A 15,659-nucleotide genomic window follows, 5' to 3' on the forward strand; every position below is an offset into this window, starting at 1 on the left:
AATCTGGAGTGGGGCCCCAAAGGCGGTTGGAAGGCATACTACGTCCCCTTTCGGCAGCTCCTGCAACCGAAGTGATACCAGACGTATTGGCTTTCCTTTCCTCTGGATTGTATCATTTAGGTCGAGAGGGAGACCGTGATGATTGGGCAACTCACATGTCTTCATATTTATTGCTCAGGCTTGTAGCATCCTGGAGAGGACACTTCAGCGGCGTCCAAGGACTTCGGCACAACACGGGAAGAGGCAGTTACCGGTTATAAGCTCTGTCTGATTGGCGTAAGACTCGAGTGCCAGGGGCCACTTCCGACGGTGGGAGAGATCATTGCATCTCATTGGACAGCTACCGCCCGCCTCAAGCTGGGCAGCCCCCAGCCAATAAGGTGCTGTCCCGCCACTATCCGCCTGCTTCACGGGGTGTGTGAAGCTTAGAAGTAATCTTCGACAAGCGGGTTGATATAGTACACCTACCAACAACAAAAATGAAATAATAAAGAAATCACTATTTCGTATTGCCACCTGGAATGTTAGGACCATGTGTCCAAGGTACATTTACGATGCCCAAGAGGTTGATTTCATCCGTAAGACTGCCGTAATTGACAGAGAGCTCCATCGTTTGAATGTTGACATCGCGGGACTGCAGGAGACGCGGCTTCCAGATGCGGGCTCTATCAGGGAGGATAATTACACATTCTTCTGGCAGGGGAAGTCTCAAGACGAGCCAAGACTTCATGGCGTAGGATTTTCTGTTAAAAACGCCCTCCTGGACTGTACTGTGCCACCATCCGGTGGAACAGAGCGAATTATTGATTTGAAAATATGCTCCTCAAGTGGCACTGTCAACATCCTAAATGTGTACGCTCCTACCTTATCATCCAGCATGGAAGAGAAGGATCTGTTTTATGATTTACTCAGTGACAGAATAGCCAAGGTACCTAGCACCGAGACACTGTATATTCTAGGGGACTTTAATGCTAGAGTTGGATCAGATAACGACATATGGCCGAATTGCCTGGGACATCATGGGGTGGGAAAAATGAATGAAAATGGCCAGAAACTGCTTGAAGTTTGCTGCTTTTATGTACTCTGTATCACAAACACATATTTCCAGCTTAAGGATCAGCACAAGGTGTCTTGGAGACACGCGCGCTCTCATCACTGGCATCAACTTGACTTAGTTGTAGCTAGGCGTACTGGTCTCAAAAATGTGCTACTGACACGAAGTTATCATAGTGCTGATTGCAACACAGACCACGCCCTAGTGGCGTGCACATTGAGGCTCACTCCTAAGAAATGTCACCACGCTAAACCGAGAGGTCATCCCCGTATCAACACAGATCATGTTCATGACACACAAAGAAAGCAGGATTTTGTCAGTAATTTTGAAAGTGCTTTCCCAGGAAATGTGCAAGCAGAAAGGAATGTTGATAAGAAATGGGCAAAACTCTCGGGTGAAATCTACAACTCAGCAGTATTGGCCTATGGAATAAAAGGAAAAAGAAACAAGGACTGGTACGAGCAAAATTTGGAAGAAATGGAGCCAGTCACTGAGGCCAAACGGAAAGCCCTGCTTGCTTACAAAAGAAACACAAATGAAAGAACTCGAGATGACCTACGAAAAGCAAAGAACAGGGCACAGCAAACATCCAGGAGATGCGCAAATAACTACTGGCTGAATTTATGTGCAGGTATACAGAAAGCGGCCGACTCTGGGAATGCTAAGGCAATGTACGACGGTATTAAGAAAGCAATTGGACCAACTGTCAGGAAAACAGCTCCTCTGAAGTCCAAGACGGGTGAAGTCATTACTGATGAAGGCAAACAAATGGAACGTTGGGTTGAACACTACCTCGAGTTGTCTGCAGTCGAGAATGAAGTTAGCAAGGATGCATGTGACGCCATCAAACAAATGCCAGTTATGGAAGAACTAGATGCAATGCCTACTATGGAAGAACTTAGTACAGAAATAGATTCTCTTGCTAACGGAAAGGCCCCAGGTGAAGATGGGATCCCTGCAGAGGTTATTAAGTATAACAAGTCTGTTCTTCTCAAACATTTATATTCACTTATCACAACCAGCTGGGAAGAAGGTTATGTCCCGATGAGTATGCGGAATTCGAGGATAGTTACTCTATATAAACAGAAAGGGAACAGAAGTGACTGTAACAGTTACTGAGGCATTTCATTACTAAGTGTAGCCGGGAAAGCTTATACAAGAGTCATCCTAATGCGATTACAGATCTTAGCTTCCAGAATCTACCCAGAATCTCAGTGTGGCTTCAGGCCCGGCCGATCAACCGTAGATATGATCTTCCCCTTACGACAGCTACAAGAGAATGGTGGTGAGCAGCAGAGGCCACTTTATATTGCTTTCATTGACCTTGTTAAAGCATTTGATTTAGTGAGCAGAAATGGGCTTTTCAAACTGTTGCAGAAGATTGGATGCCCACCTAAACTACTGCAGATAATTGTCTCTTTCCATGAGAAAACACAAGCAACAATTTGCTTCAACGGTAAAACATCAGAAGCATTCCCTGTTAATAGCGGTGTGAAACAGGGGTGTGTGTTAGCTCCTACATTGTTTGGGATTTTCTTTTCCTTTCTGCTCAGATTTGCCTTTGAAGAGTGTGAGGAGGGAGTGTATCTACATACGAGGTCTGATGGAAATCTTTTCAATATTGCTCGCCTCAAGGCCAAGACCGAAGTAAATACAGTCGTTATCCGTGAGTTGTTGTATGCAGACGATGCAGCTCTAGTAGCGAACACAGAAGATGAGCTGCAGTATATAATCAACAAATTATCAAATGCCTGTGAAAAGTTTGGTCTACTCGTCAGCCTTCAAAAGACTAAGATCATGGCGCAGAGCACTACCAACCTTCCATCCATTAGCATTGATGGCAATCCTATCCAGATAGTTAATGACTTTACCTACTTGGGATCCACAATATGTAGCAACTTGTCCATGGACACTGAACTTACTAACAGAATCGCAAAGGCATCATCTGTCATGGCTAGATTGAAAAACAGAGTATGGAACAACGGACTGCTTACCACAAAAACTAAATTAAAAGTCTACAACGCTTGTGTTATAAGCACCCTTCTCTATAGCTGTGAGACATGGACAACTCTTTCTAGGCATGAATCTCGACTCAACAGCTTCCATCTCCGCTGTCTCCGGAAGATCCTTCAGATCTCTTGGAGAGATAGAGTACCCAACACCGAAGTCTTTCATCGTGCAAGCACAACCAGCATCTTTGCACTTCTGAGTCATCGACGTCTAAGATGGTTGGGACATGTTAGGCGCATGGATCCTGAGCGGATACCGAAACAGCTGCTGTACGGCGAACTTCAGGAAGGTGTGAGGCCAATGGGACGACCGCATCTTCGTTTCAAGGATGTCTGCAAGAGAGACCTGACCAAGACCAGAATCAATCCAAGTCGCTGGGAAAGTATTGCAGATGACCGTATCAGGTGGCGAGTAACTGTGCGCAACGGCGTCAAGCTCTCAGAGGACGAACGCACACAGGAACAAATCAGGAAGAGGACAAAGCGAAGAGACAGAGCGGCTTCTGTTCGAAGTCCGTCAAATTTCACATGTCCAAACTGCAGTAGGGACTGCCACTCTCGAGTGGGACTTTTTAGCCACAGCAGACGCTGCAGACTCTGAACCAAGCATGCTACACCATCATCCCTCAAGGATGGACGGATGCCATTTCATTAATATTATTAATTCTAGCACCCCAAATGTTATGAACTCTGCAGTATTTTGTAATGACAATAGCAAACTACAGTAAGAATGTCGATTTATATCTGTCCGCACAGTATATCCTTTACTTTTCCTAGGCATTCTGATTGAAAACGGAACATACTGCCTTGTGGATTGGTTTCAGTCCGTTTATGCATTTTCCATTCCGGACGAAGTGTGGGTCAACAGCCAGTCAGTATATCAGAATGAATGGTAAAACTTTCAGAATATGTTTAAATATCTTTATTCAAATGCGACCGGTTTCGATGACGATCTGCACCTTTATCAGGCCCCTCTAATGACAAAAATTGGACCTGTAACTAACTTTCTAAACTGCCTTACCAGGGGATAAAAATCAGTTTCAGAGTCCGCAGACCTATTGGCAGATATTGGACCTCTAACCAACTTTGTGCACTGCCGTGACAGGGGATAAAAATCAGTCTCGGAGTCCGCAGACCTGCTCCTGCATGAAGTGCCCGCTACACGCATCAAAAACTACTGGGGACTTGCTTTTCATGCATGAGCAGGTCTACGGAATCTGAGTTTGATTTTTATTCCCTGTTAGGGCAGTATGGAAAATTGGTTAGAGGTCCAATATTTGTCAATATAGGGGCCTGTTGACGGTGTAACGTGTCACCAAACGCCGTCACGTTTGAATAAAGAGATTTAAACACATGTCTCAGGTGTTACCATTAGTCCTTAAATGCTTTCAGTCGTGTGCCCACGGGGATCGGGATGTCCACGTATTCTACTGACATCCATTGTCATACTGGAACTAGATACAAACGCCCTTTCATTCCGTAGGAAGTCAGTTCGATTCTTTGATGCGAAATGTTTTATGTGTCCTGAAAAGTGATACATTTGACACTTAGTTGGAATTTCGATGTTGATCAATGACCTTCCGTGTACAACTGCTTACTCTGTAAAACGAGTGATTTTTCTGTAATAGAGCAAGTTATTAGCAAATCTGGTAACGATATGACTGTTTCCGAAACTTCCTTTGTTGCTCCTGCAACCGCCTGGCTATGTAAGATTTCAGATTGCAACAGCTCATACTATCATACCAAGCCCTATTTACCTATACCACCATTCACAAACATTTTGAACATTCCCCAACACTAGTAGTATTATTACAAATTACGTGACTTTTAGTATTTTCAGGTAAGGAATCGTATAGGCCGGCCGAAGTGGCCATGCGGTTAAAGGCGCTGCAGTCTGGAACCGCGAGACCGCTACGGTCGCAGGTTCGAATCCTGTCTCGGGCATGGATGTTTGTGATGTCCTTAGGTTAGTTCGGTTTAACTAGTTCTAAGTTCTAGGGGACTAATGATCTCAGCAGTTGAGTCCCATAGTGCTCAGAGCCATTTTGAATCGTATAGGAGACTGATGGTAAATGCAGCAGTGCAACCAGCACTTATTATGCTTATATGAATGTTCGTTTTGTATTCGGAGATTAGTGGATGTACTTTTTCCGAGTTGTTACAGATTATATAAACAGCAGAAACATGTGTATGGCACAGACGATTTTCTTTAAAGGGGCTCTCCATTACACTAAGTGTTAGCTATCTATGTTGTTCTTGATTCCCTTTTCTTTAAGTGAGTAACCACAATCACGCACACTTATTTTCTTTTGACATTCAACACTCTTTTTCTGCGCTTTCCAAGGTTAACTGTTGTCGCCACATAAATAATAGTCACCTGTATGTTTACCTGGTCTTTCCGGAAAAACGATTGCAAACAATTTCAAATAGTTCAGAATTTGCTTTAATAGTTAAGGTACAGAAGAGGGCGGTTGGTTTTCAGTCTGACACCTATTTCTTTACGAAAATGAAAACCGTTCGACGTAAATTATTTCACAGTATTTACTTTCAAGTCACATACACGTGTCAAATTCGTAAGCAAGTTACATGGAAAATGAGAGAGGTGGAAAAACCTGCCTCTTTAACACAAAACATTCACGATTAGGAAGCGAAAATAAGAAAATATAAATTACTTATTACGTGAAGAATGTAAGCTAATTTGCGACGTAAGCTCCCATCACCCGCAGTATCGCCTAGGAACAACTGAAGGAGCAAATAAGTTCATCCACGACTTTAGGAAGTTGCTGTATGATGGGTTTCAGAATCGAAAGACATGTTTACGTAACCTTATAGCTGCCACAGTCAATATACCCACATTGTCGGAACCTCCCTCCAGTGAGAAATAACTTTGTGTTCTAAGCGCAAACTTCTAACGACGGAAGCCAGAGTTCGTGCGTATTTCATAAATTTCTGTACGAGGATACGTAAATTTCGCTATTAAAATTACTGAAACTCACAAATATACTAGGAAATCCCCACAAAAACGCCAGTAAACACATTTATTGACAAATAAGAGCAAAAAATGGCACTAGTCAGAAATCGTGTTTAGCTGTTAACAACACCACAAAGTGTGACATTTGTTCATCTTATCACAGCAAAACTTCAAATAGCAAAAAGTATCACTGTAGACACAAAATGAAATATTATTTTTGATTAATATATTTTATAAAACATGAAGATGAATGTAACTGGAAATTCTAGATATGTTAAACTTGAGAACTATAACCAACAATAAGGCCGCGAGCGTTCAACTCAGTTGCTAGTGAAACACTTTTATTACAAAATAATGATTTTTAATACAGAAATACATTAAAAAATAAAATGAAACTGTGCGTCAACTATAAGTGAGAGCTTTCTGACAGTTCAAAAAGTAGCTGTTGAACGATGTCACCTAACGCTGTCTGTGGCTGAAGATGGTGGCGCCAATACAGTATTCCCCCCCCCCCATATCCAGCTACAAAGATTGCATTTCTCGTTTCCTGAGTAAATTATGTTTGCGGACTGCAACGCTTCTGCATCTGCTTGTACTGGAAACATGTTGCCTGGAAGCAAGTTCGTACTTGATAAATACAACACTTCTACCACATGAAACTCGTATTATAGTCACTCTCTGACTTGTGCACAGTCATATTAATCTGTAAAATATGATACGGAAGTTGCCAATTTTTTCTTCATGTCACACCAGCGAGCTAATTCTAGCAACATCAAACACGTCCATTTTTCTCTTTTGCCCCCCCCCCTCCGCCCCCAAACACACACCACACACACTCTGTCACATCAGCCACGGTCCGCCCGCCGGATACCAAAATTATACAGCGCTCTCTCCCTCACGTGTCAGTTTTACGTACATGCTACATTTACTGTAAGTATTATAAATATTTACACGAAAAGGACACGTCAAGCACAAAAGAATAATAATGTTAATGACAATGAATGGAAATGGTAGTATTACTACTAAGGAAAACGTAAAGTGACAAGATATATACACCGATTAGCTGAAACATTATGACCATCTCCTTAGTAACCGGTGGGTCCACCTCTGAAACGCGGTACAGCAGCTGTTATATGTGGCATGGACCCGACGAGTCCTTAGCAGGTTTCGTGATGTATGTAGCACTACGGTAGATGTCTGTGGTCAGGTCACGTAATTCCCGTAAATTACTGGCCGCTGGTTTATGGACATAGGGCTGGCGACCAGTAGCGTGCCGGATGTGTTCCATCAGGAACAGATCAAGAAAATTTGGTAGCCAAGATATCAAGCTGAGTTCACTGTCACGCCCCTCAAACCACTGTATCCTGATTCTGGTCGTCTGACACGGGCAGTCAGCTTCTTCGAAAGTACCGTCGCTGGTCCAGACTGTATACCAATTACACTACTGGCCATTAAAATTGCTACACCAAGAAGAAATGCAGATGATAAACGGGTATCCATTGGACAAATGTATTATACTAGAACTGACATGTGATTACATTTTCACGCAGTTTCGGTCCATAGATCCTGAGAAATCAGTACCCAGAACAACCACATCTGGCCGCAATAACGGCCTTGATACGCCTGGGTATTGAGTATTGAGTCAAACAGAGCCTGGATGGCGTGTACAGGTACAGCTGCCCACGCAGCTTCAACACGATACCACAGTTCATCGAGAGTAGAGACCGGCGTATTGTGACGAGCCAGTTGCTCGGCCACCGTTGACCAGACGTTTTCAGTTGGTGAGAGATCTGGAGAATGTGCTAGCCAGGACAGCAGTCGAACATTTTCTGTATCCAGAAAGGCCCGTACAGGACCTGGAACATGCAGTCGTGCATTATCCTACTGAAATGTAGGGTTTCGCAGGGATCGAATGAAGGGTAGAGCCACAGGTCGTAACACATCTGAGATGAAACGTCCACTGTTCAAAGTGCCGTCCATGCGAACAAGAGGTGATCGAGACGTGTAACGAATGGCCATACCATCAAGCTGGGTGATACGCCAGTATGGCGATGACGAATACACGCTTCCAATGTGCGTTCACCGGGATGTCGCCAAACACGGATGTGACCATCCTGATGCTGTAACCAGAACCTGGATTCATCCGAAAAAATGACTTTTTGCCATTCGTGCATCCAGGTTCGTCGTTGAGTACACCATCGCAGGCGCTCCTGTCTGTGATGCAGCGTCAGGGGTAACCGCAGCCATGGTCTCCGAGCTGATAGTCCCTGCTGCTACAAACGTCGTCGAACTGTTCGCGCAGATGGTTGTTGTCTTGCAAACGTCCCCATCTGTTGACTCAGGGATCGAGACGTGGCTGCACGATCCGTTACAGCCATGCCGTACCCAAAGACTGGAAAGTTGCATAGGTCACACCAATTTTCAAGAAAGGTAGTATGAGTAATCCACTAAATTACAGGCCCGTATCGTTGACGTCGATATGCAGCAGGATTTTAGAACATATATTGTGTTCGAACATTATGAATTACCTCGAAGGAAACGGTCTATTGACACATTGTCATCATGGGTTTAGAAAACATCATTCCTGTGAAACACAACTAGCTCTTTATTCACATGAAGTGCTGAGTGCTATTGACAGGGGATTTCAGATCGATTCTGTATTCCTGGATTTCCGGAAGGTCTTTGACACTGTTCCACGCAAGCGGCTCGTAGTGAAATTGCGTGCTTATGGAATATCGTCTCAGTTATGTGACTAGATTTGCGATTTCCTGTCAGAGAGGTCACAGTTCGTAGTAATTGACGGAAAGTCATCGAATAAAACAGGAGTGATTTCAGGCGTTCCCCAAGGTAGTGTTATAGGCCCTTTACTGTTCCTTATCTATATAGACGATTTGGGAGACAATCTGAGCAGCCGTCTTCGGTTGTTTGCAGATGACGCTGTCGTTTATCGACTAATAAGGTAATGAGAAGATCAAAACAAACTGCAAAATGATTTAGAAAATATATCTGAATGGTGCGGAAAGTGGAATTTGACCCTAAATAACGAAAAGTGTGAGGTCATCCACATGAATGCTAAAAGGAACTCGTTAAACTTCGGTTACACGATAAATCAGTCTAATCTAAATGCCGTAAATTCAACTAAATACCTAGGTATTACAATTGCGAACAACTTAAATTGGAGAGAACATATAGAAAATGTTGTGGGAAAGGCTAACCAAAAGCTTCGTTTTATTGGCAGGACACTTAGAAAATATAACAGACCTACTAAGGAGACTGCCTACACTACGCTTGTCCATCCTCTTTTAGAATACTGCTGCGCGGTACTGACGGAGTACATCGGAAAAGTTCAAAGAAAGGCAGCACGTTTTGTATTATCGCGAAATATGGGAGAGAGTGTCACAGAAATGATACAGGATTTGGGCTGGAAATCATTAAAAGAAAGGCATTTTTCGTTGCGACGGAATCTTCTCATGAAATTCCAATCACCAACTTTCTCCTCCGAATGCGAAAATATTTTGTTGAGACCGACCTACATAGGGAGGAACGATCACCACGTTAAAATAAGGGAAATCGGAGCTCGTACGGAAAGATATAGGTGTTCATTCTTTCCGCGCACTGTACGAGATTGGAATAATAGGGAATTGTGAAGGTGGTTGTATGAACCCTCTGCCAGACACTTAAATGTGATTTGTAGAGTATCCATGTAGATGTAGATGTAGATGTTGGGGAGGGAAACCATCGAACATGAAGCAACTCAGGTGGTCTGCAATATAATTTACGAAATTCAGAGCAGTCTTAGTATCTTCGATTTCTACCATTGGTCCCAGGTGCCCATCTGAAATTCCACCATACTACACTCCTGGAAATTGAAATAAGAACACCGTGAATTCATTGTCCCAGGAAGGGGAAACTTTATTGACACATTCCTGGGGTCAGATACATCACATGATCACACTGACAGAACCACAGGCACATAGACACAGGCAACAGAGCATGCACAATGTCGGCACTAGTACAGTGTATATCCACCTTTCGCAGCAATGCAGGCTGCTATTCTCCCATGGAGACGATCGTAGAGATGCTGGATGTAGTCCTGTGGAACGGCTTGCCATGCCATTTCCACCTGGCGCCTCAGTTGGACCAGCGTTCGTGCTGGACGTGCAGACCGCGTGAGACGACGCTTCATCCAGTCCCAAACATGCTCAATGAGGGACAGATCCGGAGATATTGCTGGCCAGGGTAGTTGACTTACACCTTCTAGAGCACGTTGGGTGGCACGGGATACATGCGGACGTGCATTGTCCTGTTGGAACAGCAAGTTCCCTTGCCGGCCTAGGAATGGTAGAACGATGGGTTCGATGACGGTTTGGATGTACCGTGCACTATTCAGTGTCCCCTCGACGATCACCAGTGGTGTATGGCCAGTGTAGGAGATCGCTCCCCACACCATGATGCCGGGTGTTGGCCCTGTGTGCCTCGGTCGTATGCAGTCCTGATTGTGGCGCTCACCTGCACGGCGCCAAACACGCATACGACCATCATTGGCACCAAGGCAGAAGCGACTCTCATCGCTGAAGACGACACGTCTCCATTCGTCCCTCCATTCACGCCTGTCGCGACACCACTGGAGGCGGGCTGCACGATGTTGGCGCGTGAGCGGAAGACGGCCTAACGGTGTGCGGGACCGTAGCCCAGCTTCATGGAGACGGTTGCGAATGGTCCTCGCCGATACCCCAGGAGCAACAGTGTCCCTAATTTGCTGGGAAGTGGCGGTGCGGTCCCCTACGGCACTGCGTAGGATCCTACGGTCTTGGCGTGCATCCGTGCGTCGCTGCGGTCCGGTCCCAGGTCGACGGGCACGTGCACCTTCCGCCGACCACTGGCGACAACATCGATGTACTGTGGAGACCTCACGCCCCACGTGTTGAGCAATTCGGCGGTACGTCCACCCGGCCTCCCGCGTGCCCACTATACGCCCTCGCTCAAAGTCCGTCAACTGCACATACGGTTCACGTCCACGCTGTCGCGGCATGCTACCAGTGTTAAAGACTGCGATGGAGCTCCGTATGCCACGGCAAACTGGCTGACACTGACGGCGGCGGTGCACAAATGCTGCGCAGCTAGCGCCATTCGACGGCCAACACCGCGGTTCCTGGTGTGTCCGCTGTGCCGTGCGTGTGATCATTGCTTGTACAGCCCTCTCGCAGTGTCTGGAGCAAGTATGGTGGGTCTGACACACCGGTGTCAATGTGTTCTTTTTTCCATTTCCAGGAGTGTATAATACTGCCCCTTCCTCTGTCAGTGGCGAGGTTCATGTTTCGAGCAATCTTTTGCCTGTATGAAGGCGTAACCGGTCATGTCCGTCAACCTGACAAAACAGTAAACGTTATTGATCGGACCAGACAAAATGTTTCCAACGATACCGTAGCCAGTGAAATCGCAATTGGCTATTTAATTGCCTCAATATGGGGACACGTAGATGTCTTCAGCTGCGGAGACCCATGTGCACAATGTGGACTGTAGAATGTACGCCGGCACTGATCTCTGTCTTCACACCTACCATAGGTGGCCGCTTGTCCTGCTTTACAGAACAAGTAAGCTTCCGACCTCCTTGCCTTCATCCACTTTTCATAGAGGCTCACAACAGTAGCACGGAACTAACTTCGACGTTTGCAAAATGATAGTTTCCAAGCGCCAAGCTGTAACAAGGTACCCTCTCTCAAAGTCGCGTATGTCGGTGGTTTTTCCCATTAGTGGCCTGTATCGTCGCTAGAATAAAATCCCCTTTGGTCTTATTTAACGCGTCAGGTACTAGTAACGCCACCATGCTGCATTCAGTTTCGTCGTGGACAGTGATCATAATGTTTTGGCTTCTCGATGTATATGTCACTGTAAAGCAGTATCGTAAACGCAGAACCAAACAAAAAATTATGAAAAGATACTACTCAGTATCAGTAACGAGTTCACAACTGTTTCGGATAAACATTGTATAATTGCTAAAACTGGGATAACGAGGGGACATAGATCGACCGGCGCCAGAGAATTTCAGGTCATGGTCTTTTATATGGGCTATTCACAGGAGTGTGTATTTCTGATTCTTAATCTCACTTTTACTTATAGAAATTAACTGAACAACTGAAAATACTAGAGCATACTGGAGCGCTACAGGCCCATTCTGGACTCTCAAAGGGATCGTATCTAGTGAAGATTCCCAGACTGCTCTTCAGAGTACCCAGCATAAAAGACTGTCCAGAATAACAAGGATACTTTTGTGGAGGACACGTGGTCTCTCAACGCGTAAAATGATGCAGTGTCTGCTGTATATCGAACTTCAGATAGTAGAACCTAGCCGTTAACAAACTTTGCGATTAACCACGAAGAGGGGTATCTTGTTGCCAGAAAATATGACGCTTTGTTGATATGCGTGGCGCAGGTTCAGTAACAGTTCAATAGCAGAAGACCTACTTGATTCGACTGTTGTCAACATTTCTGACGGTGCTAAGGAACAATAACTATGAGGTGTGTTCAATAAGTTATGCAACTCATTTTTTCATCTGAAAGCAGGTTGTTTTTGTTCAGGATTTCAATTCACCATATTTTTCACGACTCTTTTACCTACAAAATCCTGTTTTTCAACATAATCTCCGTTCAGTGCTACAGCTTACGCCACCTTCACTAGCGTGGCCTATATGCACTTCTGGTTCCACCTCAATGGTCGACGTCGGAGAAAACGTCCTGTTGCATCAGTAACCTCCCCATCATCCACGTAGTGCTTCCCGCAGAATGTATCATCCATTGGGCCAAACAGATGGAAGTCAGAAGGTGCGAGAACTTCTGCTAGGCGGCGAGACATCCAGCGGTCCAGCAGGTGGACGACTATGTCAGAACTACTGACAAAGATCTCCAGTTGTGCATCGAGGTGTTCGGTTGTGATCCGTCAATCGTCTCGAATGAGAGCGTACTGCAGGAGTCGCAGCTGTGCGCGACCGGCCGGCATGCGATCTTGTTACGATGATGACAGACACCTCGACCAACGATTCACTGTACTTTTGTTCACTGCCGGGTCTCCTTAGGTATTCTGCAAGAGCCTATTAATATCTGCGAAGCTCTGGTTTTCGACCAAAAGGAACTGCTCTCTGCTTGGAAATTACCTCAGTTACAGATGCCATTTTGAATGCTACGTATTGCGCCGCCACCTATCGGAAAGTCATGAAACTACAGTGAGTGAAGAGGGAAAATTCCACAATGTTCCATAACTAATTTTGTATTTTTTTCAACCGAAGTTTGCCGAGGAAAAAAATGTGTAGCATTACCTATTGGGCGCCCTTCGTATGAAGCAAAAATTACGCCTATGCCTGGTGATTTTGAAGTTTCATGTTTTCCTGTATCAAAAAAGTAACATCATTCCCAAACCTTTGCGTGGGTTTCGCCGTTATCGAGACGGCGGAAAGCTCACGACCGTCTTCTGCGCCACAAATAACTTTCTACTAGACAGCGAGGCATGACGGAAAGAGGTGTAGGTACTTGGAAGATACTGCAGCTAACGTAGCTCGTGGGCCAAGATCGCTGAGCGAGTACGCTTTTCCCCGTATTGGGATGGAGGAACGAAAAGGATGAAATTATAGCAGAAGTTTTACACACATCAGTTAAAAATTAGGAGGAATACGTATTAATGGAACATATACGAACCACATTTACTTTACTAACGCAACATGGCTGTTCGCCTCTGGGGGCAGATAAGTTTAAACAGAGTACTGGTGAACTTCATGGAGAAAGTTTCAAAATACTGTCGAAATTCAATTCAATACTACTAAAACATTATGTAATCAACAAATAGAAAGAATCATACAGTTTTTTGTAATTTTAAACACCTTCTGTATAAACACAATGCATTTCTTTTACTATTTAGCGAAATATCTTTCCACACCTGTCTTTCATCTTCAGTGGGTCTCAATTTGTTTCTGTAAAAATATTTTTCTAGGTTTTTCTGTTTTAGGACTAAAATATTTATCACGTATAGTTTTATTTACTTTTGACTGCTCATCTGAAACTACATTCAGCGTGAAGAAGGATTTGTGCAGGCTTGCTCGCTTTTATTTCCTTTTGCAGCATGATAGTACCTTATCTGCAAATTAGTTGGAAGAATTTGCTTCTGGAGTCATTATTTTCGAACACATTTTTCCAATAGTAGCACTGATGCATATAGTGCAATTGTTTTCCTTTGTGACGTACAAGATCGGAATGTTTTCTTTGTTGGTTTGTAATCACATACACTGTTTTCCAAACCTTTTCCTCTTCACTCTCCTCTTCTTCTTCACATGTTTCCACACAGGATTCAACAACAGCTTACGTTGCCATAATCAGTGGGAGCTGCTATGTTATTGTTGCCTTTCATTCGTGCATAGGTTAGTTTTTGTCCACTGTGGTCCTAATTTGAATTGTCTTGTGTGAGCTTTTATGGTGCATCTACGGGACGAAAACTTATTGATTTCTCTCTCTCCTTCTCTCTCTCTCTCTCTTTCTTTCTCTCTCTCTCTCTCTCTCTCTTCCCCTCTGTGTGTGTGTGTGTGTGTGTGTGTTTGAGAGAAGGGAGATATCAACAATAAAAAACGAGGTAATTACGACAATGACTTGTGCTTTGAGAGTACTGTTTGGTTACAGATTAACAATTTTCGGATTTTACCCTGTGAAACTTTGACCCTTGCCAAATTTCGTGATTCTAATTCACCGGGAAGTACCTAATAGGTTTTGAAGAGTGTCAAAATATGTGACAGTAAATTGCCATATCTTTTGATTAATTTGCAAAGAAGCTTAAACTTTTAATACCACCAAGGGACCGTGGACCTTGGTATGTTACATAAATTTCAGCATGAAACGTCTATCCATTCCTGAGAAAATGGGATCCTAACAGTCGGACAGAGAAACAGACAGACGGTACGGTTTCAATCTTTACCGACTGAGGTACACAACGTTAAAAACAAAAGAAAAATGTTCTTATAACAGTTTTTAGGCCTAAAATACAAAAATCACCACCAATTTTGCGTAATATTTTTTTTCAGAAATAAATCGAGATGCACTTATGATGACACATAGTTGTCGAAACGTGTTTGGGTAAGCAGAAAACTAATTATACCGTTGTTCGCAGAGAGCGAAGTTTAAAAATCCAAATTTAATTCACAATCACGGAAGGAAACTTCAACAGAAGCATTAAATCCCTGCAAGGTAATTAAATTATCGCAAATTAGCAATGAAACTACAGACGCAATCGATGGCATTTTCTGTTTAGGACAGCTGAAAAAAAATCCTATTCGACAGCAACCAAAATAAATGGAAGAGAAAAAATGGGATGGATTCTTCCAGTAAACGAATATTCCAATATTTCTGAAGCGACAAGTTCACAATAAGTGTTTACCACCAGCTCCTATTTATAGCAGCAAAACTTTCACATCTAATGCATCGATTAGATTCATTTTGTTAATCACTAGTAGGGACACAGTAACAAGCAAACGGACGACAGACGACCTTCGAATGTAAACTGTAATGTGACTTATGAAAGTAGAACTGGTCAGAGCGTGTAGCTTGCAGAATGGATTGGATGTGAAGCAAGAGATACACTGATATTGTG

At 43.9% G+C, this 15,659-nt stretch overlaps 1 protein-coding gene across 1 annotated transcript; it reads left to right on the forward strand.

The window, feature by feature from the left end:
• Positions 1-532: 532 nt before the first annotated feature.
• LOC124619993 lies at positions 533-12,292 on the forward strand. Its single transcript, XM_047146657.1, has 2 exons — positions 533-2,017; positions 12,155-12,292. The coding sequence occupies exons 1-2, from the start codon at positions 533-535 to the stop codon at positions 12,290-12,292; spliced, it is 1,623 nt and encodes a 540-aa protein (XP_047002613.1).
• The last annotated feature ends 3,367 nt before the right edge of the window (positions 12,293-15,659 follow it).

This window comes from Schistocerca americana, chromosome 6 (assembly GCF_021461395.2).
Source record: "Schistocerca americana isolate TAMUIC-IGC-003095 chromosome 6, iqSchAmer2.1, whole genome shotgun sequence".
Lineage (NCBI taxonomy): Eukaryota > Metazoa > Arthropoda > Insecta > Orthoptera > Acrididae > Schistocerca > Schistocerca americana.

What these genes read in the sequence shown, in the direction of transcription:
- LOC124619993 (XM_047146657.1), top strand. Translation starts at nt 533, where the DNA reads ATGTGTCCAAGGTACATTTACGATGCCCAAGAGGTTGATTTCATCCGT. An exon ending in AAGATGGGATCCCTGCAGAG is followed by an intron (nt 2,018 to 12,154) that starts GTTATTAAGTAT and finishes TTTTACTTATAG; the next exon opens with AAATTAACTGAACAACTGAA.